A 22,893-nucleotide genomic window follows, 5' to 3' on the forward strand; every position below is an offset into this window, starting at 1 on the left:
AACACAGGTTGCTTATGTCACACCACATACTTTAGCAAAAAACCCCGTATTACAGTACATTACAATCATCATCGAAAATATTTAAAACCACAAAACTACCTGCATGGCCTATCACCAGCCACCTTTCTTTTGTTCTGTCATTCTACATGGATCAGAGGAGGATCAGACCAAACTAAACATGGCGCCAGCAGGACGTAAGACACAGAAAGGGGATACTTTGCTGTCTTTGCATGGTTACTGCAGTAGCTGGACTAAAATAATTTTATCATATATATCATAACAAATAAAAAAATCATTTTACCCCACTCGTACCGTCTATGACGACTATTTGACAACTACCAGCAGTATCAAGATGGTGGTGTTTTCTTTCATGTTACTCAGTGCTTTTGATTTAGCTTCATTAATATACTGAGCCACCTAAAAGATCAAAACGATATCAGACCATTGTTTTCCCTCATTGTCTTTCCAGCGTGACATGAATTTCAATGAAAATCAAATCTCGAAGCTCTCTAAACAGTCTGCATGAATCTTCACTGGATTTTTCAAACTGTAACAACTCAACCTTTTCATTGCTTAAAAAAAAGTCCCAGAGCGCACAGCACTACACGTTAAGTTTGAATCTCATCTTTAAAAAATGTTGGCGCTCAAAAAAACAAAAACAAAAAAGTTTCATCGGCACCTCCAATTGAATTTATATGGGATATGCTGCGGTTAGGTGAGAAAACATTAAGAAAACAGATGAAATTTTCCCAATTTACCAAGCTCCAACTCATACACAATGGAAACAACTGAAGAGTGTGGCAGAGCTAGAAATACCCCCGTCACAGGCGCCACCATTGTAGCAGTTTGCAGCCAGAGTCTGCGCAGAAGAGACGATGAGGGATTCTGGGAGAATCTGAGTGGAGCTGGATGACAAAAATAATATTAAAAAAAATCTTTCGAGAGTCTAATCACTTCTTGACTCTGCCTCCCGACATATTTTACAATCCCTGAAAAAAATACACAAGAACGTCATTTGTCAATCATCATTTAACATTATGTAAAGCCTCGTTTTTAACCTCGTATAACTAATGAAAACTAAACTTTTCAGAAAAAAAGAGGACTTGAATACAAGACAGCCAAATGATATCTTCAAATCACCTCAACAGTCGGGCATGAAAAACATTTCTACGAGCTGTATTAATTTTTTAAAGTTTGACCACAGCCCATCTGGAATGACTTGAAAGCCGGATTTTTTAACCCATACTGCAGCCAGCCACCAGGGGGAGCAGTTTTTGTGGAGAACTCACTTCGAGCTAAGCAAGCGGACGTCCATTTTTTTACAGTCTATGACAGAGACTAAAACACCAACTGTTGATGAGTATACCATTGCATAAGCCAAGCCAGCGTTTTTAAAGGAGAGGGGACAGCAGGAACAACTTAATTTTGACTTTTTTCAAAGCCACAGTCTGATTTCCAGTGCTTCCTTCAAAGACACCACTACATTGAGACTAAATAGTCAGAGATTTAACCTTAACATTTATGACTGACCCATGACACAACCTGAGCTACATTACCTGGAGTCATTTGTTTCATGTGAGAAATTCACAGAGGGCACAGACAAAGAGGAGGTTTCCTTATTTTTACTTGGAGAGGAGAAAAAAATCAAAGCAGACAAAAACCGTATATGTCTGCGAGAGAAAAGTCTGAATAATACATCAGAAATCTCTAAATTATTTACAAGGTGGAGGGTGCTGTAGTGCAGACGGGAGCAGGTAAAGAGAAATCGGAAACAGAAAATTAATAGAAAGCAGAAAAGGGATGGAAAACAGGATTAATACCCAGAAGAAAACAGTGAGTGATGAATGTTTTCATCCTCCTCTGAGCGCCATCTGAAAGGCCCCAGTCTGCTCAGTCTCCCTCCAGCCCTTCCTCTCTCCACCCTGTTACCATTCAGCAGCTTCTCCCCTGGGTGTGGGGCTACCAGGAGGGGGTCTGCTTTCACATCAAGACTCTCACACAGAGACACACAGACTGCTCTAGAAAAAAAAAGGCCAAGAAAGAGAAAGGGTGTAATCACAGGAGGTCATGCGAGTGTGTATTTGAGGTGCAGCGGGTATTCAAATCTTTTCCTTTGTGACAAGGTCTGCCAAAGTTCATGTGCTGAGTGCCACAGCCAAAGACAACACACACACACAGAGTAAAAATGGAAGTCAAGAATCAGTCATGTGACGGGCAGGTGGGGAAAAGTGACAGATATCTGATGGACAGGAAATAGAGAGCAGGAAAGGATCTTTGCTGTGGTTTGTCTGAACCATGCTTGATTCAGAATGACTCCTCCAATGTTTAGTTTAGCTCTCACAGATGATTTACAGCACAGGCGCAGACACTTTTATGAGCTCTGTGACAGCACTGAGACACAACAGTGGAAGTTATCTCTGTCTCTGTTGTGCTGCTTATGTCTGTGTGTGCACTAATCACAGCTTGTACTTGTTTTACCTCCACATTAGTGGGCCTGGGACATTTATAGGCCAGCTGTTGTGTCCGTGTGCCGTACATGATCAGAAAGGCAGACACTGACACACACACATGCCTGCTGACAGGACCTCAAAAGGTCTACCGCCTTGTTTTTAGCTCCTGCCTTTAATCCCTTCAGCAGATCACTTTAACAGAGCGGATTGTTCACACACTTGCACACACACACACACACACACACACACACACACACACACACACACACACACACACACACACACACACTCTGTCTTTCTCTGGCTTTGAATGAAATTTCCAGGAGGGATTTTTAACTTTGTCCATCCTCCCTTAAAGTACCCTCTCCACCTCTGCCTCCGTCCATATGTCTGGGCACCAGAGCTCTAGAGGCACATGAGGCCCCCACAACCACACATTCATATATGCTTCACATCCTGGGAAAATGTACACGTGCCTGCCTCACATTTGGGTCATGTGAGTCAGACATGTGGGGAGAGGGGATACAGGGGAATTGCAGAGTGCTTATTAACACACACACCCACACACACACACACACACACACACACACACACACACACACACACACACACACACACACACACACAGGAGGGAGATGTGTAAGACAAAAAGGGGAGAGGGTGTGCAGCTGGGAATTATTTGTTGTGTGTGGATTGACTCCACAGCCACAGATGCACTAAAACAAACTTTTCATGCCTAGTTTCAGAGAACAAATCATTCATCTATTTCTAGAAAGTTTTGTTTTTGTCTTTGCACCTGAAAATGAAGTTTACAGTTGTCAACACAACCAGCAAGACTACCAAATGTTTGTAATTATACATCTCCACAAGCAACCAAAACAAAGCAGTAAAAAGAGGTCAGAGAGTAAACACTCTTCCCACTTCTGTACCAACAGCTTTTCCCACATGTAATTTAAGGACACGGGCAATTAGCCCCCTTTTTGACAAGCAATCCATTATACTTATGCATCAAAGTGGTCACAGAAAGACACAAACTTTGCCAGAACTGGTGAAAGAGAGACAGCTTGGAAGAGAAATGGCAAGAGGTAATGTGCACAGAGGGAGAGGCTGTATGATTAACAGCAACATTAAAAGAAACTTTGGCAAACGAGTGTTTTCCTGATAGGGCACGATGCGATTCTGCAATTTTGCAATGCAATTTTTTTTTTTCCGTTGCTTGGCGCTGCTCAAGAAGCTGCCTGTTGCAGCAGCTCTCTCTTCTTTGTCCGTTTCTTGTTAATTTTTTTTCGTCTCTTTTTCATAATCTTTGTATTTGGAGTGGATCATTACTTTGTATGATTCATTGTTGGTCATGGACACCAAACATTTTGTGGCTTCAGTGATAATTTTACTACTTTTCTCCTGTGTTTGTCTGGAGATCCTACATGTATCCATGGCTGCATTGTTTACATGTGAAATTAGCTGTTAGCAGCCTGTAGCATGTCAATGCTAACTAGTGTAAGGCTTGATGATTTCCCTCAAGGTGAGGAGGAGGAGGTGAGGACGACGTGCTGGTTCTCGGGTGTGAGTTAAGAAGTGACGACGTGGACCTGTCCTTCCATCCATCGTTGTTGGGAACGTGGGATCTATCTCCGGTGGGATGTACGAGCTAGCCATGCTACCCCAGCGGCAGAGTGGCATCGTGCTGTTCATGGAAATGGCTGACGGAGCTGACATCGGACGCCGGCGCCACATTGGAGGAGTTTTGCCTGCTGTGAGCAGACAGGATCCAGGAGACAGAGACTGAACAGACTGCTGGGGAGGCTCAGTCCTGGACCTTGTGGAGGTGGAGACTGGCTGGGCTGGACAGTGGTGGACGGGCTGTCGTCATCTATTTTCTTGTGGACCCTTTTGCACTTTCTATACACTTTCTTACTTTTGTTTTCTTAAATGCTGCAGCGACTCCTGAATTTCCCCTCAGGGATAAATAAAGTATTTTCTATTTCTATTTCTAATTCTCCTGATGAAGCAGCATTCAGAGGACAGTGGCTGAGTCTGCAAGTGAACATTTCTCACAATAATTCTTCAATTCCATTTCCAGGAATACATAATCAGACACCTGATATGTTCAGTCAACGATCATTAATATTAAAACCAGAGTCAATATTCAGTCAAGAAGTCTCACACACACACCACAATCCATCCTCCTTGGTGCCGTGAGCGGGGAAGAAGAGCGGGTGAGTGACTGTGAGAGAAACAGAGGGGCCTGTGTTTACACTGGCAGGGCGAGCAGCTTGTGAGCCCCGTTTGAAATGGCCCGCTCCCATCTCACAGAGAGAAAACTCTGCTATGACTGACAGGGCCGGCTTGAAGCTTTGAGCTTCAACATCATCATCAGCAGCAGCAGTCTGTTTCCCAGCATGCCTCATTCCCCAGGGCGGCCGCAACCAAATGACACAAATGAGGGAGATTAAAAAGAAAAATGGTCGCTATACTATGAACATGGCAGGGGGTGAAAGAGGGAGGTCGGCACAGAAAAAGTTCAACACTTAATGAGTCGTTTGCTGACTTGTGGCACGCTGTAATTCCGACACTAATAGAGGGGCTGGAATGCCAAGGACGTCCTGACTGTAATTTCTGAGACTATCTTCATTGACAGTATGCAGTTTTTCATCCCCAGAGAGGAAAATGAATGTACAAATAATTGGCGTTCATTTCCTTCCATGTTGCGTTGATATGTTTCCACCATGTGTTCCAAGCCATTTGCGCCATCTAATTGCATTCAAAGGGAAAGTTCACAACCAGCACGAGGGTCCCAGTGGCCTCAGAGTGGACCACAAATGCTGAGCTGATCTTCTTTTAAGATGTGCGTAAATTATAAAAAGGGGGGTGGTTTCACCATACAGATTAGCATTTCCATCCCTTTCGCAATACCATCTGTCTTCTGGGAAAGACAGAGAACCTCTTGCGTTGGCATTTGGGTCTCCATCAACAGGCCCAGACTCTATTGATGCCCATAATTACATTAGACCGCTTTGGTCCTCTTCACAGCAGCATCATGGCTATAGACGGACTCATGGAGCCAGGGCACATCAAAGCAGAAGTGTCCAGCTGGATAGAAAAGAAGGTTCAGGCAGGGTGGAGGGGAAATTAACCAGTGAATGGATTGATGGAGCAGCAGGCCTTAACACAAGGTCTGCCCCATCAATCACTGTCTGGAAAGCAACACACACTCACACACACAGGTAATTCATCGCACGCAGATATGTTATCCCGTTGATCCGCTTGTTATCTGTGCACTCAACACCTCCTCCTCCACCTGTTGTAACCCACAAATCATGTGTGATTTATTCCAACAAGGCTCAGAGATGGCACCCTGCAACAGCAATAAAACTCAGTAAACTTTGAAACTGCTTCAAATTCTGAAAGCAGATTTGTAGATGCAGTTTTTTTTAGATTCTGAGGGACACAAATTGCAAACTCTCACAGAAAGCTCATAAACGCCATCTAGTGGAAGAGGAAGAAATGACTGCTGACAGCTCAAAATTAAGTCAACAGGACCTGAGCTTCTTCCCACACTGTAGGCAGTATCTATGTTGCTCTGAGTGTGTGCCAGCTTACCCAGTAGCAAGTTTAAAACTATGAAGCCAGTCTGTGCAAAATCCCTGCATACCTTTCCTCGCTTTAATTCCTGAACGATGGAATTCACATCTTTCGCGTGTTGGATATTGAGCAATTTGTCATTCCTAAAGCCCAGATTGAGTTGGAAAAAGAACACTTTTAAGCACAATTTGCCAGGACAAATATATAATCTGACTTTGAACAATACATTTAATGAATAGCAAAACTAAGTAAGCATAAATGTTTTTATAGCCTTAATTTGGGATCCAGACTTTCTTTATACAAAGTTTTTTTGTTGACTTCTGTCTGAGCCTTTAATCTGATTTCAGTAGGTCTTACCTGGCTAAGTAAAGGGGTAAAAGTAGGGTCTGTAGGATTTTCGCTAATTATTAGTTACCACAACATTCAAATTGGGCTCCTCCCCTTGGCTCAGTGCCAGCCTCCAAAGCTATAAACACATTCATTAGCCAACCAACCACCTGTAGCATCAAGCTTCTACATGGAGAGACTCAAAAGCCGTGCACCTGACTTGGCATGTTAGCACAAGCTAATCACTTGGTTATTTGACACATACCTGGTTAGCAGAAAGCCAACTCGCGCCGCCATTGTCCATGCTGCTTTCTATGTTCCTGGAAGCAAGTGAAAGCCAAGCCAAGCTTCACCCTCATCAAAGAAAAAAAACTTCGTTTCACTATGGTCGTATTTTTCTTCCTTCATGCTACATCAACGGTCGCAGCTGCTCGAAATAGCTCATTCCACTGCTAATCAACCCTCAACGTCACATGCGCACAGAGCGCGCTGTGATTGGCTGAAGTAACCACGCTTACTCTCTGCCCAGAAACGTCCCGACTCAACCAAAACATCGACATGCAGGCAAATAAGGTCAACAACTGCAGATGCGCGCGCAACTTGAGTGCAGAAGCACTTCGAAGTATCAACCGACGTGGGGGGAGTTAACCTCCAAAAAGCACTTTTTTAAAAACGTATTATCACCAAAGACGGGTGGTAAATGGCAGTGAGTGGATAGAGAAGATCAGCAAGTGGACAATTATCAGGTGGATAGACGTTTTATAGCAGAGAAATAGGCTACAGCGTGTGCCCCAGAGAGGAATTTAAACATACAACTGTCACACTATGCTCATGACTGCATTGTCCACTGACACTTACCAGACTGTGACATACCAGGTAGTTAACATGTGTCAATAAATCAGAAACCCTCCCAAACCAAAAAGAGCACACAGACTTCTCTGAGACCCAGTTCATAATAAAACAACCAGAAAATTATGGCTACGGAAAACTATAGAGTATTTATGATTGTGTATTCCAGGGTTAATGGACTGGTTAATAATTCCATAATATTCTGTAATTTTCCTTTGATCATAAAATCTGTTTCTGTGAATCATAATTTATAGGTTCTTTAGTCTATTCTGAATCTCTATATTGAGTCCATGTTTGATCAAAACCTCGGCCCGAAACCAACTTTTTTACTAAACAAAATCTGTAGGATTTTGAAAATCAGCAGTTAATTTTGCTTGTTTGCGGTCAAACCTGGTTAACTGAGGTTGGATAATATGGCACATTTAATTACACACCCCCAGATGCCGCTGGTGTTTCAGTGTAAAATGTGACTGTGTTAACTGGTGACTCGTCCGTTAATCGCATGGACTGTATAATCAGTGGATAGTCTTCCCGACATCACCTGTCTGTGTCTCAAACCAATTTTTGAAGCAAATTGGCTATCACAGCATACTGGAAGTGACGGGAGCTTCGAGCACAGGGCATCCGTCAGTCACGTGAGCTGAGATGTGCCTCTGATTGATTGAGCTTGCAATCTTAATATCTTTTATGTTACTGATGCAGCTGTCGGCACACAGCTTACACACCGCCTACCACGAGGGGGCACGGTTGGCTGCGGAAACGTAAACAGGACAAGGCTTAACCAAGCCAACCCGTACCAACCTTACTGACCTAAATGGGACTGCTTGGTGGAAACAGGGCTTTGGATCGTAGATTGCCAATTGGTTAATTACTGATACTATCAGCTGAAAGCCACAGTTAGCACTTAGCATGGTTGCCATTAACTCCACTCTACAACCGTCACAACTTGATAGGCGTTGCATCTGTTGTATGGTGTCATTTCTGACAACTGACCTCAGAACAACTGTACATTTTAATGCTGCTAACAGGCTAAATTTAGTGTTTAACTCCTCTAACTCTTTCGAATGAATGTAGCTAAACGCTGCTTCTGCGGTCAAAATGTGTGCGTATCTTTATGATGCGGACAGTGCGGCTCCACCATTTACTTCTGTGAGGTTTTGAAGCCAAAATACTCCTGTCATAGGCGCCGCCATTGGCAGCCAGAGTCCACGCAGTAGAGGCTATGAGGGACTCGAGAGAATCTGAGTGGAGCCGGGTGACAAAATTACAAGTATTTTTTTCTTTCAAGAGTCTTAGCTCTACCTCCTGATATATTTTACTATCCCCCCAAAAAATACAGAAGAAGAGCAGCTGTCAATCATTGTTAAACGTGACATAAAGCCTTGTTTTAAAACCTTTAACAAAACTTTTTTGAAAGAAGAAGACTTGAACACAAGGCAGCCTAATATCTTCTAATCACCACAAAATTGAACAGCCCATCTGGAATGGCTCGGGAGATACCTGCACTGTAGTCAACCACCAGGGGGTGCAGTTTTTGTGGTGACCTCACTTCAAGCCGAGCAAGATGACGTTCTTTTTTTTTTTTTTCAGTTTTACAGTCTATGGTTGAGACTGGCTGAGACATACACAGACTTTGACACACATTTATAGAGGTCTGTAGGAGACAATTAAGCAGGATTATTCCCATAGAAAATGACGTATCTTTCAGGAAAATCCTGCAGACCCTACCTTAATAAATAAAATACACAACAAAAGTTTTAATTAAAAGTGTTATTTTATTAAAGGAGGATTAACAGTTATATGCCATATGCTTTTTCTCGTTTTTAAATCATATAAACAGAAATTAAATGACAAACACTTTTTTTAATAAAGGAGCCAGTACGATGTCTCAACTCTTTTTTTTTTTTTTTTTTGCATTTCTTTTAGTTAAGGATTTGGCTGCAACTTAAGTTTAATTTGTCTTTTTCCAAAGACCACCTATCTGTGAAACTTGCTTTTTTACTAACTTCAGTAGAGTTACAAATGTGCAGTCATTTCTTTTGGCCTATTTGGACAATCTACTGCTGTCAAGGACCACAACAAACTTGCCCGCTGAGCTTTAAGAAAACCTCCACCAGAGGGCACTGTTGGTTTATGCTTCACAGCTCTGCTCTGACTGAAAACCTAGAATAGCTTCAACCATGTTTTCTTTCTTTAACAGAGTATCATGCATACAGGTGCATAAGATGCTATAAAGACCACATGTAATACTCAAAAAGAAGTTTTGGAGAACAGCTGGTATGACAAAAACAAGGCTGGAGTTGGTCACCAGGCTTTACTGATCTTCCTCAGTATCATATTTCTTTACAGTCCACAGCCCACATTGAAGTGTCAGTCCACTGTAACCCCTTCAGGCAGGTCCACCACCACAGGAGCACAGTCGTCCAAATCTGCGTCAAAGTCCCAGCGAAACTTCTTGGTTAGGTGAGCTTTGAACTTCTCTGCTCTTTTGCGCAGAGTTCCATCAACACCAGGTCCGCTGGCAAACTGGAAAAAGTCCTGCAAGACAGTAAATCAAACAATACAACTAAGTTCAATGCTTTTGAATGATACCTTAACTTAGGCTAAAAAGTCCAAGCTATCATTTCACAAGCGATCTACCATTTACTTTCCGCTCTGACTGGACTTTTTTCGGGAAAACCTCCCGGGAGTTCCTTACAAGCTGAAACAGCTCCTCAGGGACCACCTCACTACTCTTGAAAGACGTGGAAGCTCTTGTCTTTGAAAAACAAAACATCTCTGTAGAGTTTCTTCTTCGACTTCTTTCTTCCTGGTATTGATGAAGAAACTTAAACTTAAACTTAAATATATGTATCATGTACATTTTTTAAGCTGCTACTTTTATACATTACTGATGTATAAAATAGAAAACATTTAGTTCCAACACACAGCTGATTTATATTTTGCTCATTCTGGCTTTAGAACATTGTGGTATTAATCTTGAAAAACATTCAGGTTCAAAATGTAAAGTAACATGCAGTTTCTGACAATAAAAATATTTACTCTTTATAATTAACTTTATGCTCTCTGCCAGCTGTTATTTACAATGGTTAGAAAATATCTATATTTTTAAAACTGATAAGATGGTGTATGTACAACTATTAATTTGTCCTTTTTTGTCTCCCCCTACTCAAAAACACTTTTTCATAACATGTTCCATTCATTCTACACTCACTGATGGTAGAAGCTACTATAAAAAGTGCTAACCAGGATTTAACGAACTACAGTCAAGCTCCATACTGTCAAAAGTAATCAGAGGCATCAATTTGCTATTCACTATCAGTGGTTGCTGGTAACATGTACAACATTTTTATTTCTATGTAAACAAGTTCTATTTCTATGTTTACAAGTCCATGTATTAAAGGAAATACATATTACTATTATCATTATCATTATAATAATAATAATAATAATAATAATAATTATTATTATTATTATTATTATTATTATTATTATTATTACAACTATTTTTATTATCATTAGTAGTAGTAGTAGTAGTAGTAGTATTTCTGATACTAGCAATTTTGTGAGGACCACTGTAGGACTTTGGTATATTGGTAATTTCAAAGGCAGAATAGCTTCACAATTGTAACAATATGTAGCAGAATATATTTTTCTTACATATCAAAAATTATTTTCAGATTATTTTAGGTTGCTCAAACTATTTTGGGGGTATATGGTGTACCTGACAGCCCAAACTGCATCAATCACTGGCTTAACTCATGATCCCTACCTTTGATGTAAATCTATCTTGCCCTCTTCTCTAAATATTTCCTACCTTTACAGCAGTCCCATCAAGTTTAGGCAAAAAGCCCAAAAGACATATGTACAATTAGTTATACATAAATACATAACTTAGACTCTTATATTCTGGGAAAACATGTTGAAGTCTATGCACCCTGAGTCAGTTCCAGCAGTCATAAATTATTTAATTAAATTGTTAGTGCTTCAGGGTTAGGAAAGTTGTGCATGTACCTGCAGTGTTGAGGTGAGGAAGTTGTCCTGAGAAACGATGTCTACAAAGAAGTCGGGAGGGATTTCTCCGAGCTGGTGGTAAAGCACAGCAATGAGTCCCAGGTAGAGCTCCTTACGTTTCCTCATGGCTTCCTCTGATCGACACAGCAGAGCCAGGACACGCTTCCAGTGCTCAAAACCTTCATACACATTACCAATAAGGAAGCACACAAAGGCAAATTGCAGCTCACCTGAAGAGAGAGGCAGAAAATGCAGATTGTCTATTACATATAACATTGAAATAATGTGCTGTTCTAATGATCTTTTACCGCTATGTCTAACATACCCAGCAGATTGAGGGGCTGCAGCTTGTGGTTCTTCTCCAGCACAGACTCCAGAGCGTAGCTCAGATCCAGGCTGCACTGGGTGATTTCTGCTGGTGTAGCCCCAGGTGGGTAGGTCTTCTTGGGGATTTCCGAGAAGCGTATTTCAGTCCCCTCCCTCTGTTTCATCCGAGGGAGCCGATCAAGCCCTTCTTTCATACTTTGACAGGCTGTGTCATTCCTTGGCTGCTCTGCCCTGTCTTTGGTGTGTGTCATTTGGTGCTCTGGAATAACATCACTAAAGGCACATACTCGACCTGAAAGAGGCTGTAATTTACAGGCCACCTCCTCGCTCAGACGGTCAGTTAAGGACACCCACTTCCTCATCACCTCATACGGATAGGGCCCCAGGTAAGGATCTAGGTCTTTAAGGTTTGCCCTGATTCGGCTAACCTCTTCCTCATCCTGTGAGGCTTTAAAGTCTAGATCTTCCTCTTTGGGATCCCAATTAGCCAATATGATCTGTCTGGGTTTGAGGTTGAGGAAAAGTCCTGTCTTTGGGCCAATTTCACCTCCACAGGCTGATGAGTTTATAGAGCAGTAGTGGAGGAAGTGCAGGCCTGGGGGGATCATCTTAACACCCTTGAAGCGGGGACCAACCATCCAACTCTTGCAGTCAATCCCAAGCTCTGTTCCCTGGGGAACCCCAAGCAGCACCAGGGTGGCCCCTTCCTCAAACAGCCTCCGAGCAACATCTGGGTCCATGTCCACACTGTTGCTGGAGGCCATGTCAGATTCGCCAACGACTCCCTATGTGAAATTAACTGACAGATACACAGTCGGAAACATTAAAATCGGACATTTGATACCAGCCTGATAGCTTCTTGAGATTTTCACCTGTTCAGGAGTTGAGCAGCATTAGCATAACGTGCGTACCGTATCAACACACCAAGTGTTGCTACATCTATGGTGTTTTGGATGAAGCGGGTTATATCCGTAAAAAAACGGAAACCACGCAAATGAGTAATATAATAAAGGATTTCATATATTTACTGTATAAAATGTATTTTAAGAGGCATACATTTACCAAAGATTCCCTCTGTTGCTAGTCGTAGATGTATCGTGTCGTCAGGAAGTCGTTCGATCGAGGCTGCGCTCCGGACGAAACAGTGCTTCAGTAATAACGTTCCGCCACCGTAACAGGAAATGGGCCGTGGTAGTTCGAATTTAACCCAGGTTTTTCCTCAGAAATTTAACTTTGACTAAAAATATTATTAACTCGATTAAAAAGATAGAGGTGTTATGATCAATTTATCTTTGTTATTTTTGAAGTATTGTAAGTAGTGAGTGAAATAATTTAAGTATATGTACAGTACAAGTCTGAATATTTAAAGATCATCCCATTTAGTTTAAAGAGCAAGCCATTCATTTCTTGATGTCTTAAAATCAAATTAATTAAAAGAGTAAAGAAAAGTGCAAATTTAGTGGTGGCAGTACTGAAAAAGTAGTAAAGATGAGCAGTAGTAAAAGTTCAAGTATTCCAGAGTGTTTTTAGGCAGTCAAATAGGTCAATTTCAGCTGCTAATGCACCGACTTTTCCCACCACGATATCAAATGCGCAACGCCAACCTTACTCCCAAAGATCAGGTTCGCATTTACAGATGGTATTATCTCAGGCTCAGGACAGGATGAAATCTAGTGGCAGTGTTATTCTCGATCTACTTCCATCTGGGAAACTGGCTGTTTTCTAAACTGCTTAGCAGTGCCTATTGATTTACTCTAAATTTGTTAAGCAGTACTCTAGTATGAGCAAAATCTCAAGTATGACCTGATCTATAAAAATTTTGTTTGTTGTTACCGCCACCTACTGTGGTTTGGAAGACAGCCTATTTCTTTTCAAGCAACAATCTTTCTGATGCACCATTGATGCAGGCAAGTGTTGTGTTTGCAACCCCCAGGAAACCCGAGTGTTGCAGCAATCATGTTGTTGAAGCAAAAAAAACCTTCATTAGCTGAAGTGGATAAAGAAATGGAAACAGTTCCACAACTTTCAGAACTCAGGAATCAATAAAGGGTTTATTATGTACTGCTATCAAGTGGTTTTCATTAAGTAACATCAAAACTTGAGTTGATCCATGTCTGTTAAATCCCTAGTGCACAAACATGTATCATTGCCTAGCAAAGTTTCTGAATCAAATTTATCAAGAGAAGGTTAATGAAACGCTGTCATACTGTGTTCAAATGACACATCAAGAAAATAAGAACTCCCATTTTGGAAAGAAAATAAAGTCAAAGTTTTCTTTTAAGTGAGATACCTTTTTTATCATTTATATTAATGAATATTACATATTAAACATTGATAAGCTTAAAGTTCAAAGCTGAAAACACATAATCAAAACCCTGCTGCCAAGGTTTAAAAAAAAAAAATCTAATTTTCCTATATTTCCCTTTTGTTGATAAGGGAATCAAGAACTTGGGAAGTATTCTTTCAGTGCCCATTTAGTGGTTAAATTAAAAAAAAAATAACTGATACATTTTTGATTACTCTAGAGTTCTCGATGGACAGTAAAACAATAAACAGAGACAGTAACCACCATTATTGCTGCCGCATTCAATAATAGACAGACATTTATTTTAGTTAAAGTCTTGACATCACAACTCAGTCTTTGCAAACAGGTAAAACCTTTGGAGGCTTCAATAAATAAATAATAAATAATAAATAAATATTTCAATAAATAGACACAATTTGCGAACAAATAAAATATCTGCTCTGTGATTTCCTAATAAGATATATCACAATTGGGATGGACGCAAGAAGTGTTTGTTAACACTTAAACAGTTAAATAGTATCAGACTAGCTGTCTTTGGTCAGATCTAAGTTAGCTTACCGCTCTTATTCCAGCCTCTGTGCTAAGCCACAGCTGCTGGCTACATCTTTTAAAAATAGACACCTGAGTGTCTTCTTCTCATCTAACTCTTGCTAAGCAAGTAGATAAGAATATTCCTCTACATCTTTATCATTTAGAATTTCCATTGATAAACACGTTTTCATTTCAGAATTAATGACAGTTACCTTTTTTTACATACTTTCCAAAGATGGCCAAACAAAATGCCTCCAGACATCCCAACAATCAGATCAATTACATGTGCGATGAAGCGGCAGGCTGCTCAGCTTAGTAGTTAGACTAATCATCCAATTGAAAAGGCTTCTGGTTGACAAACTAAGCACTGTTTGTCCATGAGCTATGGTTTAGATGAGTAATGTTTATTGGTCTGACCTGAATCTAAAATCATTCTCAATGTGAGTGACACTTAAAACATCTGCTTGAAGATAAAACTTGATCTTGCAGATTTGTTTGAGTAAGAATTTAAAGAAAAGTGCATGAGACCCCGATGGTGCTAAAGTAGCTCTGTCGGAGAGATACCTTCTTACATAAAACATAATTTAACCCTGAGGTATGACCATATAGTGCAAATACTTGATGCAGCTGTAGGGACCAGTGTCTTCACCTTCAGTTCATCCTGATACCTGCTGTAGTGTCGTGTCCCTGCTACTCTCTACTGAAACTGTCCTTTGACCCTTTACTGCTGCTGCTGCTGACCTCCATCCTTTGGTGGTAACTGACTGGGATCATCTGCAAAAGGGACAGCTGGAAAACAGAAAGAAGACACAAACATTTGACATGTGCAGAAACAGACAGATTTGTTTAGCTTCTCTATGTGTGCTTCAATTGGGTTTTCCACTTTGTGTTCCTCTATACTTTCCAAAACAGACCCTCAAAATGATTACTGGGTTCTATCTTCCATCTGTCTTAATATTCAGAGTCCTGGTATTGTGCCTTCTTGTTGAATGGAATAAATTATATCAAAAGCACTGTACTTTACAGACTGGGGCAGATCAAATATCTGTTTTCACAAAAATCAAAATATTTTCAAGCCACTTAGATGATGATGCAACAAACTGCAACATCCACATTTTCTGTCAGTGCAAACCTCGACATCAAAAAAGTGTGCCCTTTACTGATGGTTACTTACTTTGTTTGTGTGGTTTTCCTCTTTTTTTGTGTGTTTTTTTTTAAATTGTTAAGGTATTTGGAAGTGCTAAAACCTGCAGTTCCTTGAGTGTCCACTTAAGGCTGGCTGCAAAAGCTGCAGAAGCCAGAGCCGGAAATGTAACAACATCCCAAAATGTCATAATTGGCCCAAAGTGTAACAAGTTGTCATATTTTGGGTCGTTGTTACATCAAGGGGTCTAGCAAGCAACATACAAACATATATCAAAAAATACAGCAAAAGTATCCATTTACAATCTGATAAAAAAAAAAAAAAAACTACTGTAGTCTGAAGTGCTCATTTTTTTATCAGCACACACTCTACAGAGAATTAGTTTATTGCAAATGCATGAATCTTTAAAATACTAAGGTTGTGAGCTTTGCATAATTAGGGGACCAGCTGATTTGACTGACAGGCTGTAGCTGATGGCAAGGAGGCTAAAGGCCTACCTCAACTCCACCACTCTGCTTCCAACGTAATATTCTGCCTCCAAAACCAGGCTATGATAACATAGAGACTAAACATATACATTTTATTGAGATTGTTTGGCAGTTTTCTTTGAGTTTCAGGAGGAATGCTTCTATCGAGTAACAGGATTCTTTCTGGTCAGCCATTTCTTGTGCATGATGTGTGTTGCTTGGCATCAGACTCACCTGCATGTGTGATGAAAAAACTTTCACCCATGAATCAACATGTTCCCATTTCCTTTTTTCTGAGGAATGTCCATGTTTTCCACATAAATCTGCATTCTAGTGGCTGAGGCTTTTGCCTTTGTTTTTTGTAGAACTTTTTTTGGAGAACTCAGGTTGATGAACTCCTGACCCAACGTGTATGTTGACTGGTTGACAGCAGAAACAGGCAGAGGTGGTAGCCCTCTTTCAGCTATTAAATAGAAGTTATGATCTGAGAAAGGCGACTGCCCTGCACTTTGGGAAAGCCACAGCCAATCAAATATGGGACATCGGCTCAATTTGCAGGATGTGGGAAAACTGCTTGTGATGCTGAGTGGTCCCTCATAAAGCAAGACAGCGGGTCAGCCTAAAAGGAACACATCACCACAGTAAAGTGTGTGTGTTTAGATTTTCAATTTGCATTGTGAATTTGGTAATAAATAACTAATCACTGATAACACATCCTGCACATGTCACTGCACATGACATTTATGTTTTTCTCCATATGCATGTTTACTGTTTTACCTCCCTTCTTAACTCTGCAGTGGTCTCCACCAAGTCCTGAAGGAAAATCTGGCTCTTTAGCGGCTAAACTGTTTCACCATGTTCACTAAAGTTGCCAGCTTTTTCTTAGCTGTTTGGTGAGAGTGCAGTAGTTTTTACAAGTTTTTTTTATGATAATGACACCTTGATGGAGGCGAAAATGAAACCAGTGCAGCTACAGATGAGAAAACTAAAACTGTGACAAGAAACACACTGCAACACATGGGGGTGTTGCAAACACGATAAATGTCTGTGATCCTTTGTGAAAGTTAAGAGCAATACAAAATTTCATTTTCAGCTTGACTTACGGTTCTGAAACTGCTGCGCTGTATATCTAGTGAGGAGGATCCCAAATCCCTCAATAAGAGCGAGTAAAATGCCTCCCATCATGGCAGAGCCCACCATAGTTAACGGCCCACCTGAAAGACAAATACATTTCACTTGCTCACAGTTATTGGTCTGATGTGTTGGGTGACACAGCAGAGGTACAGCTCATGCTCTTCTTACTTCGTGCTGCTAGGATGGCACCAGTAAGTGCACCGCTTGTTATTGAGTTCCAAGGATCCTCTTTTCCTCTCAGTTGGACTAAACCGCAGTCGATTGTGGAGAAGAGGCCTCCCCATACAGCAAAGCTACCTGTGAAACCACACAACACAAGCTAGGTTTGTGTTTGTGTTTGTCAGACTATGTTACACTGTTGTAGTCAATTGTTTGGTATTAGGCTTCAATTACTGAACTGCAATTAATGATTACACTGTTACACTTTCTCCTCACCTCCTATCTGTGGAGCTCGTATTCTCACTGCATTTGCACTTCCTCTCATCCTGTGTCCAACACCCTGAAAAATGATTGTTTTTATTGTTTTGTTTTTTAACTCAGCCAAATACAGGTCTAAAATGTTATCATGGAAATTACACAATGAACTCACTGCAGGGGCATTACGAAAGCCCTTGATGGCCTGGAAAACCCCTCCTCCGATTGTACCCATGGTGAAAGCTCCTCCACAGTCATCCACAATCCTCCATGGACTAGATTGGAAAAAAGAGTTAGAGAGAAGATGAGTAAATATCAGACATGACCTGTGATGAAAGTATTTTACTTGTAAACATAGATGTGTGAGTAGATACACTCATTACTGAGTAGAGTCAATCTAGGAAGCAGTTCTAAAGACAAAATAGAGTCAAATGTGGAACTAGAATTGGGGACAAAATGAAAACAGAATATAGTACAAGAAAAGGCAAAACTAAGTTAAGAGGAAAGTAACACTTGTCTGAGTTATGGCAGCAAGTTGACAGGTTAAAAATGTGTTTAGACAGCATACAGCATAATAATATCCAATGGGATTGAAGCTCTTGCAGGTTTTTCAAGCAAATTATGAAACAAACTGAATACAGATGTTTTCTTTGATCCATAAAATCAAACAAGACTATCACCCTTAAATGAAATTCTTAAAACATTAATATAAACACATTAAAGTTTAAACCCCCGTTTGCAGGGTGGGTGCCAAATTAAGCTATCATGTGGAAAGACAGCTCAAAGCTGTTCAGTCCAATGCTCTTTGATATCCAAAATAGTAGGGTACAGGGAAATATTATAGATAACCCGTTGGGAATAATATTTAATGTAGTGAAGTATTACAATTTTGATTAATCTGTTTAATTGCACACACTATAGTCAGGGTGGTTATGTAAATAACTCAGTGTTGTCATCTATGAACTAAAAACACGTACATAAAATGTTAGAATTTAAACCAAGTTGTAACTGATGGTTCATACTGATCACATCTTTAATGCACGATCTGCCTGTCCGGTTACTTTTGTTGTCGGGACCTGTCCGTTTTCTCCAAAGACACTAATAGTATTTCATTAAAACTTTAAGATCGGGGTTTGAATGCCTCTAATGTACAGGGAAAGTCAAACCAGTAATCTTACCAGGGCTCACGGGCATATTCCTCCATGTTTGTTCTCGTCGACAGCTCATTGTGACATCATCATCCTGCGCCTCTTATGCTGCCTGTCCACTTTGCTCCACGATCCAAGGATCACAGGGGCGATTTTCTTCATATTCAGGTAAGTTAACATGATTAAATCCATCCCCGACACTAAATTATGTACTTTTAAGTTTTTATTTTAGTTATGTAGTATTCATGTAGGTCGCAGGAGTCTCTTTGTTGCCATTATCGTTCAGTATCATCACACGGAGTAACTGAACAGGCGTTGCGACTGTTTCTGTAAACACACTGGAGAGGATTTCATGCATACTGCGTGCCTTTAAAAGAATAAATTGCCTCTTCCAAACCTGATCAGAGTGAAGTAGATTTTTTAACACTAGACAAAATCTCCTCGGGAGTCTCAAGGTACAAGGTATGCTGAAAACTTATTGAAATGTTGGGGGGACGTGTTGCAGATAATAACTTTATCAACTCCCTACAGTAGAGGGATATTGCTGAAGAGTCTTGCCCTATTAATGCGTAAATGATAAAGTTAAATCATATTCGAACGGCTTAAACTTTGAAAAAAAAAAAAAAGACTTGGGTTTCTTTTGCTATCGCTTTTAGCCACCAGATGTTAAAGTTAAAATAAAGTAGTCATCGGTCTCAACTAGTATGGGCGGCCGAAGATTAGATTATTTGCAACGAAATATTTATATTTTTTTAAACTTGCTTCTTTCATGTGCATACAGCAAACACTCAGAAAATAAAGCAGACACAATTGAAAGAAGAAGAAAAAATCATTAAAAGTATCACTAAAAGTGATGAGGAAATGTTCGAATTATCGCCAGAAGTAGCCAATAATATCAAATATCTGGTTCTCCTAGAAAAGACGTACATGCCTTGGTTGTGTTTTTTGTCTTTGTCTTTACACCTGTCTTCTCAATGTTTGCTTCCATAATGTTTTATTTGTTTTTATCATATTATTTTTATTTAACCTTCATTTCACCAAGAATACTCTTTCTGAAATGCAAAAATCTCTCATACAAAGGAGTCTTATCAAAGACATCAGCATATAAAGTTTCTCTCGGAGAACAAGACAGAACAATCCACAAAAACAAGTAAACATTACATGTATCAATAAATGCGCATTACCATGCAGTACATTTCAGTTTGTTTCATCAACTGAAAATCTCCTTGCAGTAACCCATAAAACACCTCCCATTGTGTAATAATTCCCCCCATTAGAAGAACTTGGAGGTAAAAGTCACCTTTCCTTTTGAAAAATGACGGAACGTCCCAGTTTTTTGTCACCACATTCTTGTGTTCTACAAGTCAAGTCTACATCCTTCCGCCTAATAATATGCATAAATAAACAGTATCTGATCAAATGTTGGGAGGAATCGTATTTTATCATTTTGTACATAACATACATTTTGGACAGTAGACAGTGTACTCATGCTCCAGCTGTCCAATGCAGTGGTTGTAGTCTTTCAGCCATGGTTGCATCATGAATTAATCCCCCTCTGGCTCTCTTTCTGTCTTCCACAGGATGCCACTGCCCCCCGCCCTGCTGGCCCGTCTGGCCAAGAGAGGGATTGTTAAACCCTCAGATCAAGGTAGCAAGAAACATTTTACAAGAAAATCCTGGGCTTTGAGAGCATCCCCTCTGTATTTTTCATTTATTTTTCATGTAATGACTTTCTTCTTCCAATCCATCCAGAGATAGATGAGGAGATTATTGCAGAAGATTACGATGACAACAATGTAGATTATGAAGCCACCAGACTGGAAAATCTACCGCCAAACTGGTACAAAGTCTTTGATCCTGCCTGGTACGTATATACTTGAGTTCAAGGCGACTGTTTACTGTTATTGTTTTCTGTTAAATGAAAAATTGTTACTTTTCCATTGAATCTTGATCTTTTTTTTTTTTTTTAAGAGTTGGTGAGTCTGGTTAAAGATCTTGCTAATTCAGCTCTTTTCTTTTTTAATCCTCTACCCACAGTGGTCTTCCTTATTACTGGAATGTGGAGACAGATTTAGTGGCCTGGCTCTCCCCAACAGACCCAGCAGCAGTGGTCACAAAAGCTGCCAAGAAAAGCAGAGGTATGGTTTCATAGTTTGCACTTTTTGATGATACATCTCATTAATGCTGTCCTGTCAACAGTAAGGTTATCTGTAACCATACACCAGTGGTCATTTCTTACAAGTTGTAAATTTTCCTACCATGCCTTCATATTTTTAGCAGATGGAGGTGATGAAAGAAACGAGAGGCCTTTTGAGAAGCAAGACAGAGAGCGAGAACGCGATAGAGAGCGGGAACGAGAAAGGGATCGGGACAGAGATCGAGAAAGGGAACGCGAGAGAGATCGGGAACGAGACCGAGAGAGGGATGAGGGGAGGGACAGAGACAGAAGGAGGGGGAGGAGAGAGGATGTGGCACCATACAATAAAGGCAAAAGAGGTAATGTTTACATCTGTATCAGAAAACAAAAATTATGAGATTTTTTGATACTGTTTACAAGAAATGATACAACTCATTCTCCTTACAGGTAGAAAAGATGACGAGATGGACCCCATGGATCCAAGTGCTTATTCTGATGCTCCAAGGTAAAGTAGTCACATGGTGTTAAGCTTCCAAAATGTGTGAGAAATGCAGAAACCAACTAGTTATAACCCTAATCCTAACTCTCTTCAACCAGAAAAGGTCAAGCACAGAAATTATGGATGCACGATATTATCAGCACAATATCAGTATCGGCTGATAAAAGCTTAAAAACACGTTTATCGGTATCGGCAGATATGAAAATTTCTGCCAATAGTCACAGCTGATAAGGTGCTATTCAGTTAGGATTATTATTATTTTCCATCTAAAAAATAAGCTCCTTAAATAAAATGTAGCACTTCATTTATTTGCACTGCAGAGCTCTGTGTCTGTCACCAGGTTGTTACAGTAGCTCTAAAATAATCAAATGCAACTTGGTTATGTTTAAAAATGCATTGTACATTTAAAGTTCATGTGATCTGAAGGAATTATTTTTCTGTATTTCTTTTTTTATACATATTTTATTGGGTGGTCAGGATATAGTACATGTACAATTAGGTAGAATATAGTTCACCCTTTTTTTTCCCCTGTTTTATAACTCTAACAACAACCACCCCCCCCCCCCCCCCCCCCCCCCCCCCCCCCCCCCCAAACTGGAGAGTCACATTCACGGTTAAATGCAGAGACTAAATAAAGACAAGTATTATTTTTCTGTATTTCAATATTGAATGTCTTGAGTTTGAAAAAATAATACATTTCTTATTTATGGTAAAATCAAATGTTTTTTGTCTTGTTTTATGTGTGTTTCTTAAACAAATAAGACTGTCACAATAAGAGTAACATATAAATTCCAGTACAGGATAATCTTAGCTTTCTTTACAGTAAAAAAAACAAACAAACTCGTGAATATCGGTATCGGTATCGGCCAAAAGGGGTTTCGATATATCGGCATATTGGATATCGGCAAAAATCCAATATCGTGCATCCCTAACAGAAATCTTTTATATTATCCTCCAACTCCCATGATGTAACTTGCATCTTTTTATTCCAACTCCTGTTCTCATTTACAGCTCCACCATTTAACTCTTGCATCTCTTTTTCCATTAACAGTTCGACTTGTTCAAAAAAAGCAGATTTTCATAGTGTAAAATTGCATTAGTGTCCTTTCATGTAAATAACTAAAACATTTATAAACACAGGCATGTTTATCTTCTCAGGGGCACATGGTCAAGCGGTTTGCCCAAGCGTAATGAAGCAAAGACGGGTGCAGATACCACCGCAGCAGGGCCTCTCTTCCAGCAGAGGCCGTACCCGAGTCCAGGCGCTGTGCTCCGGGCTAACGCAGCCAACCAAATACCCAAGGAGTGAGCTGAGCCACTGGGAAACAACAGACAAAACACTGTACAGTTTATTGTCCTTTGCTTACTTCTTAATTGTCATTTACAGAATGACACCTCATGTGTTTCTTTCATTCTGTTGGAACTTGACAGAAATTGTGTCTTAGAAGGGCAGGTGTAAATATGTTTTTATATGGCATAAAGATTGATGATTGTGTTGTTAGTGTGACCATTTATTGACATCATTTGCTAATAAATTCAAAGATAACTGTAAAAATAACTTGGCT

General features: G+C 40.1%; 4 protein-coding genes across 6 annotated transcripts in view; 1 reads left to right on the forward strand and 3 right to left on the reverse strand.

Annotated features, from left to right (window-relative positions):
* emilin3b (elastin microfibril interfacer 3b) overlaps positions 1 to 6,821 on the reverse strand; it is an 85,523-nt gene extending 78,702 nt beyond the window's left edge. The window contains exon 1 of the mRNA XM_074681697.1: positions 6,625 to 6,821. Within this exon, the coding sequence (XP_074537798.1) occupies positions 6,625 to 6,656 (32 nt within the window). The 5' untranslated portion in view covers positions 6,657 to 6,821. The remainder of the gene's footprint in view (positions 1 to 6,624) is intronic.
* A 2,457-nt stretch (positions 6,822 to 9,278) lies between these two features.
* On the reverse strand, positions 9,279 to 12,709 carry aar2 (AAR2 splicing factor). 2 transcript variants are annotated; one of them, XM_074681621.1, is made up of 4 exons: positions 12,612 to 12,709; positions 11,548 to 12,348; positions 11,223 to 11,452; positions 9,279 to 9,746 (listed from the first exon to the last, which is right to left on the reverse strand). In XM_074681621.1, the coding sequence occupies exons 2-4, from the start codon at positions 12,311 to 12,313 to the stop codon at positions 9,579 to 9,581; spliced, it is 1,164 nt and encodes a 387-aa protein (XP_074537722.1). In that variant the 5' UTR covers positions 12,314 to 12,348; positions 12,612 to 12,709; the 3' UTR covers positions 9,279 to 9,578. The 2 variants fall into 2 exon arrangements, with proteins under 2 accessions (XP_074537722.1, XP_074537721.1); XM_074681620.1 differs by having other exon boundaries at positions 12,606 to 12,709.
* A 1,293-nt stretch (positions 12,710 to 14,002) lies between these two features.
* On the reverse strand, positions 14,003 to 18,880 carry LOC141799795 (mitochondrial import inner membrane translocase subunit Tim17-B). 2 transcript variants are annotated; one of them, XM_074682158.1, is made up of 6 exons: positions 18,723 to 18,879; positions 17,720 to 17,819; positions 17,566 to 17,629; positions 17,299 to 17,427; positions 17,100 to 17,210; positions 14,007 to 15,174 (listed from the first exon to the last, which is right to left on the reverse strand). In XM_074682158.1, the coding sequence occupies exons 1-6, from the start codon at positions 18,746 to 18,748 to the stop codon at positions 15,107 to 15,109; spliced, it is 498 nt and encodes a 165-aa protein (XP_074538259.1). In that variant the 5' UTR covers positions 18,749 to 18,879; the 3' UTR covers positions 14,007 to 15,106. The 2 variants fall into 2 exon arrangements, with proteins under 2 accessions (XP_074538258.1, XP_074538259.1); XM_074682157.1 differs by having other exon boundaries at positions 14,003 to 15,174; positions 17,566 to 17,819; positions 18,723 to 18,880.
* Positions 18,785 to 22,860, forward strand: pqbp1 (polyglutamine binding protein 1). Its single transcript, XM_074682155.1, has 7 exons — positions 18,785 to 18,860; positions 20,273 to 20,340; positions 20,445 to 20,556; positions 20,730 to 20,830; positions 20,970 to 21,188; positions 21,277 to 21,334; positions 22,487 to 22,860. The coding sequence occupies exons 2-7, from the start codon at positions 20,274 to 20,276 to the stop codon at positions 22,635 to 22,637; spliced, it is 708 nt and encodes a 235-aa protein (XP_074538256.1). The 5' UTR covers positions 18,785 to 18,860; position 20,273; the 3' UTR covers positions 22,638 to 22,860.
* The last annotated feature ends 33 nt before the right edge of the window (positions 22,861 to 22,893 follow it).

Source organism: Halichoeres trimaculatus, unplaced genomic scaffold (assembly GCF_033239565.1).
Source record: "Halichoeres trimaculatus isolate MK-OKI-2021-1 unplaced genomic scaffold, fHalTri1.1 fHalTri1_scaffold_11, whole genome shotgun sequence".
NCBI lineage: Eukaryota > Metazoa > Chordata > Actinopteri > Labriformes > Labridae > Halichoeres > Halichoeres trimaculatus.